This window comes from Budorcas taxicolor, chromosome 2, assembly GCF_023091745.1.
Source record: "Budorcas taxicolor isolate Tak-1 chromosome 2, Takin1.1, whole genome shotgun sequence".
Lineage (NCBI taxonomy): Eukaryota > Metazoa > Chordata > Mammalia > Artiodactyla > Bovidae > Budorcas > Budorcas taxicolor.
In genome coordinates this window covers 30959672-30975429 of record NC_068911.1, presented here as the reverse complement: position 1 = coordinate 30975429, position 15758 = coordinate 30959672, and the positions used below count along the sequence as shown (strand labels likewise).

Below are 15758 nucleotides of genomic sequence, written 5' to 3'. Positions count from 1 at the left end.
CTATTCTTTCTTGTTTCATGGCTTGAAAAGCTTGATACTGTTGCCTTCCCTCCAAGATGAGCCAGACTGCTCTAGCTTCTGATAGTTGTTATCTGCTTCTTTTCCCCTGAGAAAATTAGAGCATCATCCCAGTATTTGTAACTGAGCATTTTTACTTCAGTGAGTCTGTCTTGATTGCACTCATTAGTCTGTTTAGTAACTAAAATGTACCTCATAATAACGGTACTTATATGGCGGTTACTTTGGTAACCACCATTTAGTTACTTCCAGTTAGAGTAAGTGTATCTTAACTTTCTTTGAAACTGATTAAGTGTATGAGGCCCTCTTTTCTGTCTTAGGAAGGAGAGAGGATGGGATGTCATCAATCTGTTTGCTGACTGAGGGTCTTGACAGAACGCATCACCCAAGAACAGCAAGTCCTCATCAGTTATTTCTAAGGATCAGAAGGAGTCACAAAAAAAGAGTTGATGCATTATATGTAAAACTGATTCACTTTGCTGTATAGCAGAAACGAACACTAAATTATAAATCAACTATACTCCAATAAAAATTAAAAAAAAAGAAGGAGTTGCAAAATTATGATCAAGCAGGGAAGGTTTTTTTGTGACACTGGGTAGAAAGTACCCTTCTACAGAGACGAGGTGGGTTAGATATCTCTGGGGCTGCGATGTGTCTGGAAGAGAAACAACACGGCTGGCAGCTAGACATTGCTGGTCCTACTAGATTCTCTCTAGGGTCATGAGTCTGCAAAGGAAATTATGTGCCTGCATGCATGCTCAGTTGCTTCACTCGTGTCTGACTCTTGGCGACCCTATGGACTGTAGCCCACCAGGCTCCTCTGTCCATGGGATTCTCCAGGCAAGAATACTAGAATGGATTGCCATGCCCTCCTCCAGGGGATCTTCCCAACCCAGGAATCGAAACTAGGCCTCTTGCATTGCAGGCAGATTCTTTACCACTGAGTCACCAGGAAAGCCAAATTACACATTATGTATATTTTATATACAAATTATATACATGTGACATACAGTTACATATATCTATACATGATTTCTTTTGCATAATATATATTTACTACATAAATATACTACATATAAAAATATGCATTTATCATAATATGTGGGCTTTCCTGATAGCTTAGTTAGTAAAGAATCTGCCTGCAATGCAGGAAACCCTGGTTCAATTTCTGAGTTGGAAAGATCCACTGGAGAAGGGATAGGCTACCCACCCCAGTATTCTTGGACTTCTCTTGTGGCTCAGCTGATAAAGAATCCGCCTACAATATGGGAGACCTGGGTTCGGTCCCTGGATTGGGAAGATCCCCTGGAGAAGGGAAAAGCTACCCACTCCAGTATTCTTGCCTAGAGAGCTCCATGGACTGTATAGTCCATCATAATATGTAATTATAAAATATAATATTTATATACTTAGTATATAATATATAAATGTATGATTTATAAAGTTATCTGAATATGTTTTATATTTATATACCTATATATTATTATATTACTACATTATGCAATATATGATTATTTATATTATATATAATGTATATATATACATACACATGCATAGACACATATACATACTACTTATATACATATGTTCAAATATTTATCAACTTAGCTACCTGTCTTTATGTTTCTTCTCTCGATTGTCAAGGAGAGGATTTGTAGATAACCCAGGTCTCACCCACTCTTCTCTCTTCACTCACTCTTGTTCTGTTTTCCTTAGATGCCAACCTAAGCTTACCTCATGTGTATTCTTTGCTTGTCCCCCTTAGCTGGATATATCTGTGCAAAACTCACAGAGAATCTGAGTTGTCAGGTCCAGTCCAGTTTTCTGTTCAGTAAAATGAATATAAGATTTAAAAAAAACCCAATCACCAAAGTCTGTTTAATAATTCTTGATTGCTGCTCTGTGCCTGGATTTCAATATTTCTGAATAATCAAAGCCTGGAAGCTAGTACAATATGGCTATCTAAAACTGCCAGAAATTTGCCTCCTGCTGTCCTGAATGTGAAAGCAGGAACGTGATTCTGCGGCAGGCTCTTCCTCCTTTGTGAGGAATCCCTTTGGAGGGCCAGTTCGGTCCTACCCACTTCCATTAAGTAACTACTCGCTGCCCCTGAGTTAGCTCAGGACAGGGAGAAATTGGGGCTTTCCTGGTGGCTTAGCTGGTAAAGAATCTGCCTGCAATGTCAGAGACCTAGGTTCGATCCTTGAGTCAGGAAGATCCCCTGGAGAAGGAAATGGCAACCCACTCCAGTATTCTTGCCTGGAGAATTCCATGGACAGAGAAGCCTGGTGGGCTACAGTCCATGGGATCGCAAAGAGTCAGACACGACTGAGCAACCCACTTTCACTTGAAAGAAGTCATTCAAAAGCAAGTGTTTTATACTGATGTATTAAGTAGTCTGTCTAATAATATAAAAGGCTATCCCAAGTGATAAGGAAGCTCTCTACAAATTTCTTTTCCCTTAATGAAGTGTTTAGCTTTCCCCTGGCAAGACTGGTTACAGGGTTTGAACAATAGTGGATGGGATCTGGGACTGAGGGATCAAAGAGATGGGAGTAAGGGCTCCCACTGGATAATGGGCTTAGGTGGTGTCAGCTCTTCAACTAGTTTGGAATATATTTTCAGGAAAAAAAAAAAAACTGCTGTAAAGATAATTAATTAACTGTTGAAGTCTTAGGGTATTCTCTACTCACTACTCAGGCAATCTGCTGCTTGAAATTTCTTCTGCAACTCTATTGAAAACCTAGTGCTGGGACCTTCCTGGTGGCCCAGTGGTTAAGAAATCACCTTCTAAAGCAGGGGGCATGGGTTCCCACCCTGGTCAGGGAACTAAGATCCCACTAAGCCCAACTACAGAGAAGTGCAACCAGAGAAGTACTTATGTACCGCACCAAAGACCCAGCACAGTTAAAAAAGAAAGAAAGAAAAAGGAAATCTAGGGCCAATGCCCATTTCATCTTGATGTACTCCATAGACCCCATGGGAAGCTTCTCTTTTGATCAGTTCAGCTTTCCGGAAGGAATCCAGACAACTGCACTTGTCAGAACTCTATGTTGCATTTGCCAGTAACCTCAAAGCACACTAGCTTGCTTAGAAAGGAGCTTCCCTATCTCCTGTGCTACTTCTCTTTGTCCTTATTCTTTCACAATGAAGGAAGACTTTCTCCACTTGAATTCATGGCCTCCTGGTTCATTGACTTCAAAGCTCCTCAATAGAAAAAATTTAGGGAAGAACTCTGATTGGTCCAGCCTAGATCACATGCTCACATCTGGGCCAATCACTGTGAGAAGAAGGTGTTGTGGTTGGTTTGATTTGGACCACATGCTCACTGTGTGACCAGAGGGGTAGGTTTCTGACCTGATTTCCAACTGCCAGCTCTTACATACATCTCTGAGTAAGAGTTTCTCTGGCCACTGGGGCTTTCTCTGCCCATGAATGTGGCAGGTTCCAAGTGCTGAGGAATTACCGTATCTCAGAAGCAGCCCTCAAATGACTGATGGGAACTGGCATACAAATACTCAGGGACTCTTGCCCATGGGCTGACAGAATTTCAACACCACTTATCAGAAGGCTAGAGTGGGGTTAGATGCCCGTTCTTCACCACTGCCCCCTTGCAGACATTGCACTCTTTATCTGCCTTTTGCATTCTCTGCCTCTCCCGCTACTTCCTTTTCTGTAGTATTTCCTGATGGTTGCTGTTCAATCACTAAGTCATGTAGGGCTCTCTGCAACGCATGGACTGCAGCACACCAGGCTCCCCTATCCTTCACTACCTCCTGGACTTTGCTCACATTCATGTCCATTGAGTCAGTGATGCTCTTCCCATTATCTCACCCTCTACATCTTCTTTTGCCTTCAGTCTTTCCCAACATCAGGGTCTTTTTCAGTCAGTCAGCTCTTCACATCAGGTGGCCAAACTATTGGAGCTTCAGCTTCAGCATAGTCCTTCTGATGAACATTGAGGGTTGACTTCCTTTAGAATTGACTGATTTGATCTCCTTGCAGTACAAAGGACTCTGGAGAGTCTTCTCCAGCACTACAGTTCAAAAGCATCAGTTTTTCGATGCTCAGCCTTCTTTATCGTCTAACTCTCACATCTGTACATGATGACTGGAAAAACCAGTTTTGACTATAATGGACCTTTGTCAGCAAAATGATGTCTCTGCTTTTTAATATGCTGTCTAGCTTTGTCATAGTTTTCCTTTCAAGGAACAAACCTCTTAATTTCATGGCTGCAGTCACTGTTCACACTGATTTTGAAGCTTGAGAAAATAAAATCTTCATTGTTTCCATTTTTCCCCATCTATTTGCCACCAAATGATGGGACCGGATGCTATGATCTTCATTTTTTTAATGTTGAGTTTTAAGCCAGTTTTTCACTCTCCTTTTTCACTCTCTTCAGGGGCGTCTTTAGTTCCTCTTCACTTTCTGCCAGAAAAATGGTATCATCTGCATATCTGAGGTTATTGATATTTCTCCTGGCAGTCTTGATTCCAGCTTGTGCTTCTTCCAGTCCAGCATTTCTCATGATGTACTCTGCATATAAGTTAAATAAGCAGTGTGACAACATACAGCCTTGTTGTACTCCTTTCCCAGTTTTGAGCCAATCAGTTGTTCTATGTCTGGTTCTAACTGTTGCATCTTGACCACATACAAGTTTCTCAGGAGACAGGTAAGGTGGTCTGGTACTCCCATATCTTTAACAATTTCCCACAGTTTGTTGTGATCCACACAGTCAAAGGATTTAGCATAGTCAGTGAAGCAGAAGTAGACATTTTTCTGCTTGTACGTGAGTCCTAATCTCAGTGATTTATGGGAAAACCCAAACCAAGAGAGTTATTGTGAGTGACAGCTCATTACATGAGTCAAACCGGGATGAAGCAGTGTGCTGAAGGAACTGATGGTTCTGAATACACAAAATAGTAGCTGTCTACTGAAATACATATGTGTGTGTTGCGGGGCAGCGGGGGGCGGGGAGGGGGAAGAAATCCACAGAACAGCAAACAATGAGAACTTAAGGCAAATCTCTTCCTATTACACCAACATTTGGAAACAAACCATGACTTGCTGGCTATGCCCAGGGGAAGCCCACAGACCTCCCTATCAGGCTGCTCTAGAGATGAAAATGTCAGCGGATCTCGGGGTCCAGGCAACAGGCAGAGCTGTAATTTATGGGAGCCAGCATTTCCACCCTAACTCCATTAATCTTAGGACTCTTCCACCCCAGCTGAATGCCAGCCAAAAAATTGTCACAGCATAAGGACATGCCTGCCTCCTCATGCTGGCCAGCAGCTGGGCGACTTGGCTTCTGTTTGGCGATATTCCCATTAGACAGTTGGGCTTGTGGGTTGGCCCATGCATGTGCAGTGATATAAATACTCTCCTTATCTCTGTGTCTCAGCTGTGGCATCTCTGCCTCTTCTCATTCGAGTGTGTGCTTAGTTGCTCAGTCATGTCTGACTCTGTGACCACATGGACTATAGCCTGCTCCTCTGTCCATGGGGATTCTCCAGGCAAGAATACTAGAGTGGGTTGCCATGCCCTTCTCCAGGGGATTTTCCCAACCCAGGGATCAAACCCAGGTCTCCCGCATTGCAGGTGAATTCTTTACTGTCTGAGCCACCAGGGAAGCCCAATTTGAGTGTATTGGTTTCTAAAGCCAAACTTATTCCGTACATGTCACAGGTCAAATCGTCTAGAAGCAGTGTTTGAGAGACAGCTTCAGGTGTATGAAACTCTGATGGAGTGAAACACACACACACACACGCTTCTAAGGTTGTGAGGGAAACAATACAAGAAAAATAAAGGAGACGCACCGGGATGGGGATCTCAGTTTCAGATAAAGTCTAGACCAGGGGTTGTCAAACTATGGCCCCTGGACCAAATTCAGCTGCCCCTGTGTCTGTAAATGAAGTTTTACTGGGACACAACCATGCCCCTGTGTTAGCATAATGGCTGTCTGCTTTCTTGCTTCAACGGCAGAGTTGAGTGGTTGTCACAGAGACTGGATGCCCTGCAAAGCCTCAGCTATTTATAGTCTGATTCTTTCCAGCAATAGCCTACTGATGCCTGCTCTAAACCTTGTCCCAACCTGTGGGAGCTCTGGAGCCTGCATTACTCCATAGAGTTATCCCTACCTTGAGGCAAGGGCTGGTCTCAGTACCTTAGCATCAGCTGAGCTTTTGTTGTCACCCACTTTGGGGTGTTGGGGGTGAGGTCTGTCAAACAGATTAAGCCCAAGATGGTGGCTCACATCAGCCAAGAGCAAATTTCTGTATATTAGGGGAAGCCATGTAGCTCAGTCGGTAAAGCATCTGCCTGCAATGCAGGAGACTTGGGTTCAATTCCTCAGTCGAGAAGATCCCCTGGAGAAGGAATTGGCAACCCACTCCAGTATTCTTGCCTGGAGAATCCCATGGACAGAGGAACATGGCAGGCTACAGTTTGTGGGATTGCAAGAGTTGAATACGACTTAGCACTATCTTTCTTTCTTTATGAGCTCTTAGCAGCTGAAACAGCTGGGACTCACTTGCGGGTTAAGGGCATCTCTCAAGGCACCAGAAGCAACTACCGCTGTGTTGATCTGTATCTGCAGATGTGCTTCCTGGGAATGGGGAGAACCACCGCTCGCTCTGTCTTATCTCAGCCCGAATGACCTCACCTGGACTCTGTGACTCCCACTTCCCGCCTGGCTCCGGTCCATCCATAGTCCATCTGTCCCACTGTCCTTGGGGTGAAGACAGAAACCTTTAACAGCACAAAGAGTATTTCCTCTGGAAAAATGTCTTGACCCTTTCTCCCCGTGAATCCCAGTCCCTCGAAGTACCCAATATTCAATTTGTGTGTCTTTACCTATTTTTGCAAACCGCAGCACACAAAAATATGCAGACTTTCTTCTCTTTCAACCAAACACTGTTATTCACATTACTTTGACATCTGCTTTTTTCCCCTTACCAATACAAATCATAAGACACTCTCCAGTTTGAATGTATAGTTAACTGATTTTTAATTCATTTTTTCTAAGAGCTGAATAATATCCCTTCATATGTATGTTCATATTATGTACCTAATACAGATGTACAATAATTTAAGAATTGCCAGTGATAGAAGTTCAAGTGGTTTCTGTGTGGTTTTTATTTTTCACTTAACAAACAATGGTGCAATGCACATCTCTTAACAAATACCCTCACATTCTTTTTTGACAACCCAGAGGGATGGGGTGGGGAGGATGGTGGGAGGAGGGTTCAGGATGGGGGGACACGTGTACACCTGTGGCTGATTCATGTCAATGTATGGCAAAACCCACCACAATATCATAAAGTAATTATCCTCCAATTAATTAATTAATTTTAAAAAGGGTAAAGAAAATTATATATATATATGATCGTTTTTTATTTTATTTACTTACTTAAAATTTTATTTGGGAAGAGCCCCCTGGAGAAAGGAATGGCAACCCACTCCAGTAGTCTTACCTGGAGAATTCCATGAGGAATTCCAGAGGAGCCTGGCGGCCTACAGTCCATGGGGTCGCAAAGAACTGGACAGGACTGAGCGCCTTTCACTTTCAAATTTCATCTACTCTTTTATTTCTGGCTGTGTTGGTCTTTGTTCCTGTGAGAGCTTTTCTCTAGTTGTGGAGGGGGCTACTCTCTAGCTGTGGAGGAGGGCTACTCTCTAATTGTGGTGTGAGGGCTTCTCATTGCAGTAGCCTCTCTTGCTGTGGAACTCAGGCCCTACGGCTCCTGTGCTCAGTAGTTGCAGCTCCCAGGCTCTAGAACACAGACTCCATAGTTACGGTGCTTATGGGCTTAGCTGTTTCCATGGCATGTGGGATCTTCCCAGATAAGGAACTGAGCACATGTTTCTTGCATTGATAGGCAGATTCTTTACCGCTGAGCCACCAGGGAAGCCCTGGTGTTCTGATTTTTTTTTTTCCCCCCCTTTTTTTATGGTTTAAAATATTTATTTTTTTATTAGCTCACTCCTGGTCTTAGTTGTGGCACGTGGGTTCTTTAGTTGCAGCATATGTATTTTTAGTTGCAGCGTGTGGGATCTAGTTCCCCAAGCAGGGATTGAACCTGGGCCTCTTGCATTGGGAGCACGGAATCCTAGCCATTGGACCACTAGGGAATCACCACCCTCACATTCTGATGCTTCTATTTCTGAATTCACCATCCTTAGAACTGGCATTATCTGGTGAACATACCCACGCCGACCATTTTAAATTTCCGTACACACACACTATCTGCTTCCTTTCTGCAGATATAGCAAATCGCGTATCTACCATGAGTTTATGAGACTGCCCAGGGTCCAAGCGTCTTTGCTAGATTGGTGTTCTTCAGTCCTTTTAATTGTTGCCAATCTCTTGGCAGAGGAGTGGCCTTCCATTGTTCTGACTTGCATTTCTTTGGCTGCTACTGAAGTTGGTCATCCTTTTATACATATATGGCTTCAATCACAAGAGTATCCCCTGCAGTGACAGGACTTAGGTTTAACTGGGGAAGGTGGAAATGTTCCAGGTGCATCCGTGCTCTTCCCCATCCATCCTCAGCTGCTCGCTAGTGACAACTGCAGAGCTGACTGATGCCATTATTCCCACCCATCCTTGGCTGCCCTCACTCTCCTGTCCCTAGAGGGTGAGGAGCTTTGGTCTCGAGGGGTGTGGCGATGGTGGGGGTGGATAGAAGTTCTTGCCCACCCGGTTGATGACCATCTCCTTCTGTTCTCTTCCCTTCCAGACACAACTCAGATGAACAACGCAGTGCCCACCTCCCCTTTGCTCCAGCAGATGGGCCACCCGCATTCCTATCCCAGCCTGGGCCAGATCTCCAACCCTTACGAACAGCAGCCGCCCGGCAAAGAGCTCAACAAGTACGCTTCCTTGAAGGCAGTCGGTAAGCACCGATTTGTTCTTCTCTCTGGTCCTGCACTTTTCCATTCCTTCTACATTTCCTTATCTCTAACTTTTTTCTACTCCACTTTCTATCTTTCTGATCTCTCTCATCTATCCATCTATCTGACTATTATCCATCATCTATCCATCTACAATGTATCTATCCATCCACCATGTATCTATCCATCCAGCATCTCTTTCTCCATGTTCTTTCTTTCTCTCTCTCTCTCTCTAATATATTCTGGGTCTCTGTACCTGGGACATAGTTTACTAAGGACCAGAGCCCCTTAGCTGTTTTCTCTCGACCCCAGGTCAAGTCCTACCTTGCTGTGTGGGGCAGGGTGGATGGGGGAAGAGGAGAACATGGATACTCATTTGATCCTGTGGATACCTCAGCCCGTTCACCATCAAACATCTGCCCTAGTGAATCCTCAGGGAACCTGGACATAGGATCCAGGGCACTGGTCTTTGAACGTCCTGCCCTTTAGCGGCAGACGCTCACCATCTACCCAGTCTAGCCTCCCTTGGAGAAGTCGGGAAGCCTGCACATTCCTATCTCAGGCAGCTTCTAGTTTCCAGGTGTAAATATTTCCAGGTTGAAGGGACAGCCTGGAGCTCCTGATATCTGCATTCTTATCAAGTCTGGGACATTGCATTGGTGTTCTTACAGAACATTGCCTCATTTTCTCAGAGTGATCCAAAGAGGAAGGCATAAATATTGCCCCAGTTTTCAGATTAGGAAAATTGAGACTGAGGAGGTTAATTTAACTTGCCCTAAGTCAAGCAGCCTGTGGGCAGTTTGCGCTTGTGTTTTTATCACTCCAGAGCCTGTGTTCTTGCCACTCCCTTCCCACAGCCCTGGAGTGGGGATTCAGTCGGTTCCTCTGATTCATACATGATGGAGTGTGACGGTGACCTTGATGATAACCCAGACTGCTTAACAAATGACTCATGGCCACTTTCTATAGGATGGAAGCAGCACTACCAGCAAAATCAAGGTTTGGGGAAAACAGAAGACACCCAGACCATGTGCTTTCTTTTATTATCAGCTTCTCATTCTAGTTTCTCCCCCTTCTGCCAAGCTCCTCTTTGGAGATGGGATCAGTTCAGTTCAGTTCAGTCGCTCAGTCGTGTCCAACTCTTTGCGACCCATGAATTGCAGCACGCCAAGCCTCTCTGTCCATCACCATCTTCCGGAGTTCACGCAGACTCACGTCCATTGAGTCACTGATGCCATCCAGCCATCTCATCCTCAGTTGTCCCCTTCTTCTCCTGCCCCCAATCCCTCCCAGCATCAGAGTCTTTTCCAATGAGTCAACTCTTCGTGTGAGGTGGCCAAAGTACTGGAGTTTCAGCTTTAGCATCATTCCTTCCAAAGAAATCCCAGGGTTGATCTCCTTCAGAATGGACTGGTTGGATCTCCTTGCAGTCCAAGGGACTCTCAAGAGTCTTCTCCAACACCACAGTTCAAAAGCATCAATTCTTCGGCGCTCAGCTTTCTTCACAGTCCAACTCTCACATCCATACATGACCACAGGAAAAACCATAGCCTTGACTAGATGGACCTTAGTTGGCAAAGTAATGTCTCTGCTTTTGAATATACTATCTAGGTTGGTCATAACTTTTCTTCCAAGGAGTAAGCGTCTTTTAAATTCATGGCTGCAATCACCATCTGCAGTGATTTTGGAGCCCCTCAAAGTAAAGTCTGACACTGTTACCACTGTTTCCCCATCTATTTCCCATGAAGTGATGGGACCGGATGCCATAATCTTTGTTTTCTGAATGTTGAGCTTTAAGCCAACTTTTTCACTCTCCTCTTTCACTTTCATCAAGAGGCTTTTTAGCTCCTCTTCACTTTCTGCCATAAGGGTGGTGTCATCTGCATATCTGAGGTTATTGATATTTCTCTCAGCAATCTTGATTCCAGCTTGTGTTTCTTCCAGTCCAGCGTTTCTCATGATGTACTCTGCAGATCAATTCTAGTATGAAATATCTAATTTCAATACACATTAAGGACAGAAACTAAAGCACAGACATGATCACATGGCTAGGCTGTGTCGTAACTATGGTCTATGGACATCAGATTCAAAAAACAAGCATATTGGTGCCCTGCAGATAGTCAGGCCCAAACTTGGAGCTTAGAAATCTATCTATAGGAATTTATATCCCTGGATATCCTAGGACTTTTGAATGGAACCTTTTGAAGAGAGTTTGAGGGGTGCTTATAATTCTGAGGATACAGCTTGTGCTTCCTAAATCCCAAGTCTCACAAGCTCTCACATACCAGCACCCCATGTTTCCTGTTGAATTTCTCCACCCAACTCAATCCTTATCTACATCTGTGACCATTAAGTGAAAGTGTTAGTCACTCAGTCATGTCCCACCCTTTGAGACCCCATGGACTGTAGCCCACCAGGTTCTTCTGTCCATGGAATTCTCCAGGCAAGAATACTGGAGTGTGTTGCCATTCCCTTATCCAGGAGTCTTCAAGATTGAGCCCGGGTCTCCTGCATTGCAGGTGGGTTCTTTACCATCTGAGCCACCAGGGAAGCCCAGCAGTGACCGTGCTGCTGCTGCTGCTAAGTCGCGTCAGTCATGTCCGCCTTTGTGCAACCCCATAGACAGCAGCAGTGACTGTAGATTCCCTCTATTCGGTATTGCATGTTTGTATAGCACATACATCCTAAGCATGTTCAAATAGACTCAGATATTACAAGCGAGGGATGAGGGCTGTTGCCTAGGAGAGAAGTCTTGGCTTCTGTGCCAATGTCCCTGCAGAAGCCTTCATGCACTACGTGGTTGTCCACCTCCGTTTCTTGAGTCTTGCATTTAGGTGATGACTAGCATCTGCTGTTATATTTGATTCTTCCTTTGACATTAAAAAAAATCCCACCCAGGCATCTTTTTCTTTTTGAACAGGTCCCATTACCCCAAACAACTCATTTCTTCACTTAGGCCCTGTGTTTCCTTCCCCCTCCTCACCCTGTAGCTCTTGGATAAATCATAAACGGATCTTCCAGCAGAGTTCCTTGATTCTGTCCTGGCTTGACATAGGGCTCCTTGGTACAGCAAATGTTTGCAATGCACTTGGAATTAAATTTGCAGTCTGAAAGTTTATTCATCATTCCTTGAGTAACCTTTTCTCCCACAAAGAGAGCACTCCTGAAACGTTTGCTGAATGAATGAATGAATTTATCTTTGACCCCAACCCAAGAATAGCTTTGTTGGAATGCAGCACCCCTATATCTTCTAAAAACTTTGAAGGATCTCAGATGAAGAACCCTCCTCAATCCTGGATATGATTGATGTGGCCCTCTTCTTCGCTGCTCTTCTTTTCTATTATAGGAGTTCACAGGCTTTTCTGAGTCACAGATGGTCTTGTGAGGTCCAGTGTGGGGCAGACTGAGTGGCTGCCTGCCTAGTGGGTTTACCCAGGAGTCCAGAGTCTGCCTGCCCAAATGAAATGCAAATCCCATAATAAATGTTCTTTCAAGGATTCTTTATTAAGGCATAATATGACTGTGGTGTGAAGGATGAAATGCATTTCATTAACAAAATCATTACCACCCAGGAGAGTTGTTTAAAAAATGGTTTGCTGTGGAAAGTTCTGCAGTGTCTGATAACCAGATTCATTTTCTAAAAAATTCAATTCAGTCAATAAGGAGAGGCTTGGACAGCCTTTAGGGTTAACTGCCAAGTTCAAAAATATTTCTGGAAAATCGGTGTTCTCTTGGAGGCCTTAATATTCAGAACCTCAAGGGGGTTTTGGTCACTGAAATCTCCCGGCCTCGGCTTCTTTGTGTGAAAAATGAAGAAGTTGAACTCTGTAGTTTCCAAACTCCATTATGATTTTAAAATTAGAAAATGAAACAATTCTATTCATTTTAGTTATTAGAATACCTGTGGGCCATGAAATATGTCTCATTCATTCACTACCAACTCAGAATGGGAACTGTTGGTAGTTCCTGAGATAAATTCTTCCAAAACAGGCCTTCCCTTCTATTTTATTTTATCATATATTTTGGGTTTCCCTGGTGGATTAGTGGTAAAGAATTCTCCTGCCAAAGCAGGAGACATGGGTTAGGACACTGGGTCAGGAAGATCCTCTGCAGGAGGAAACGGCAACCCACTCTGGTATTCTTTCTGGGAAAATCCCATGGATAGGGGAGCCTGGCAGGTTACAGTCCATAGGGTCACAGGGAGTTGAACATTATTTAGTGACTAAACAAAAACACCAATCTTATATTATATTTACTGTTTGCTTGTTGAAATCACACTCATTCATGTTTAAACAGAATTCCTTTCTCTCTGTGATTCAGGAGGGATTTGAGAATGTAACATCTGGTCCTGTATACCATGTGGCTGCAGAATAGTCTCTGTTCTTAGGGTGTTCCCTGCCCAGTTATTGTAAAATGTTAGCACACACTAGGGAAATGTAAGAGGCTAAACCTCCCTGAACTGAAGGAAGTGAAAGTCGCTCAGTTGTGTCTGACTCTTTGTAACCCCATAGAGTGTACAGTCCATGGAATTCTCCAGGCCAGAATACTGGAGTGGGTTGCCTTTCCCTTCTCCAGGGGATCTTCCCAACCCAGGGATCGAACCCAGGTCTCCCATATTGCAGGTGGATTCTTTACCAGCTGAGTCACAAGGGAAGCCCAAGAATACTGGAGTGGGTAGCTTATCCCTTCTTCAGACAATCTTCCCAATGCAGGAGTTGAACCGGGGTCTACTGCATTGTAGGTGGATTCTTCACCAACTGAGCTATGAGGAAAACCCTAAGCCTCACTGGTGTGCTGCAGTCCATGGAGTCACACAGAGTCAGATACGGCTGAGTGACTGAACTGAACGGAAACCTCACTGTACTCTGTACAAGGAGTGATGGAATTGAATAATTATTTGTCCAAATCATTCATTCATTCTCCAAACGTTTAATCTAGTGTCCCTCAATTGCAAGTCCCGCTGAGTCAGGAACCAAGTCTGTCCTTTCATTGGTGTATTCCAAGGACCTAGCACCATGCAGCACATTTCAGGCCAGCTAAGAGGCAGCCCAAACCACTTTACTCTCCCCATTAATAGCCTGGACAATGAAGGTCCATGTGCTCAGACCCATGACTCCCATAATCCATCAAAGAAAGATTCTGTTTCACTCAATTAACTTTCCTTACTCAGTGAGGAATGTGAGGTTAAACAGTTTCAAAGTGTTTGCTACCAAGAAAAGTCAAGAAGTGTGTGTTGTTCTAGACTGAGCCAAACTGTAACCTTTTGAAAATTCAGTTAAGCACACAAATCCTCTGTGTCCCCCCTCCCCCACCCGCCCTGTGCAATGGTGGTGACAATGTGAGGACCCACTTTACGGTTCTTCATCGGTCAATGTTTACAAAGACAGTTGTGAAAATATCCCTAAGAGTCACCTGATGGTTCAGAGTTGGTTGTTTCCTGCCTCCAAAACTGGGAAAAGGCCGCTCTTTTATGTAATTCCTGAGAGCTCTGGAAAATGGAAAATTGCCTGCACGTTGGCATTTAGCCCCTATTGGCCCCAGGTCTAGTTTTTCCCCAGGGTGTTTTGAGAGTTGAAATCCTCAGCTGCTAATGGTTCTCGACCATGTGCCCTTTAGATGCTTTTGGACACTTTTACTTGACAACCTAGCTGTCCAGTGAGTAAAAGAGACAGGATGTACCAGCCTTATTGATAAAAGGTGGTGTTTTCTTTTTAAATTCCAGAATTTAATAAGAAAATATTTTCTCTGTTACTGTTTAACAGTCTGTGGACTGTTTTCCCAGAAACTTGTAACAGTTTTCCAATAGCACTTTTTAAAACCACAGCAACAATGCACTTAGGAATTCTTTTCTGCTCTTTCTGTAGGAATCATGTGTAAAGACCCAGAGTGATTCATAAACCCCTCAACTTTGAATTAACCTCTACTAGATTTTTGGTTTTTGTTGATGTGGAAGAAAGGGAGCTAGTATCACTGGATTCCCAAATTGTACACCTCTGGGGGAGGCATCAGTGCCAGCATCAAAATATGGGGAAACTGGGGCTCAGTATAGTTAAGTAATTTTTCCAAAGTAATACCTGAAGAGCCAAGAGTCATATCTGGGATAGCCTGAATCAGGTCTTCTTCTCATGAAATGATGCTATCTCCCAGAAGCAGTTTCTGGCATCAGAAGGCTCTTACCAGGCCAAAAAAAAAAAAAGAAGATTGAAGAGGCGCATTCTCCTCTTTTGTCCAGGAAGACTTACTAAGGTGTTAATTATTTTTCTTTTGTTTGTTTGCTTGGAGGTAAAAATTTTCTCATCATGCTAGTATGATTGAGGTATATAACACATTTAAGGTATATTAGAGTTGAGGTAGAATTTAATATGTATAGTATGACTCAGATCATAATTTTATAATAGTGTGATTATTGAAATATACATATGCTAGAGTCATTAACATCCCAGGAAGGATAAGAAATATCTTCCTCTCTCGGAAAGTTCCCTCATGTTGTCTTCCTCCCAATGCATAAGGCCCATCCTCTTTACACAGGCATTTAATTCTTCACCCAACAAATGTTTAACTAATTCTCACTTTTGGTGAGAATCAATTTTGGGTTTGTGTCACCAAGCACAAAAGGGGACTTAAAGTATATATTTGGTACCTTCTGTACCATCTTATTAAGTGCCCTTATTAGCACTGGATTTAATAAACAAAACGTGTTACTACCTCACCAGAGTGAAGCCCAGTCTTAGGGAGTGGACACAGGGATGTCTACCATGTGTTTCCTGCCTTCAAGGTAGGGATGTATTTGACTTGGGGGCAAATGGCTTCCTTGGAATTAGTGACTCAGTGACTGTGTCAGGCTTGTG

General features: G+C 43.6%; 1 protein-coding gene across 1 annotated transcript in view; it reads left to right on the top strand.

Annotated features, from left to right (window-relative positions):
• SHISA9 (shisa family member 9) overlaps positions 1-15758 on the top strand; it is a 352186-nt gene that overhangs the window by 318021 nt on the left and 18407 nt on the right. The window contains exon 3 of the mRNA XM_052636022.1: positions 8757-8912. Coding sequence (XP_052491982.1) covers positions 8757-8912 — 156 coding nt within the window. The remainder of the gene's footprint in view (positions 1-8756; positions 8913-15758) is intronic.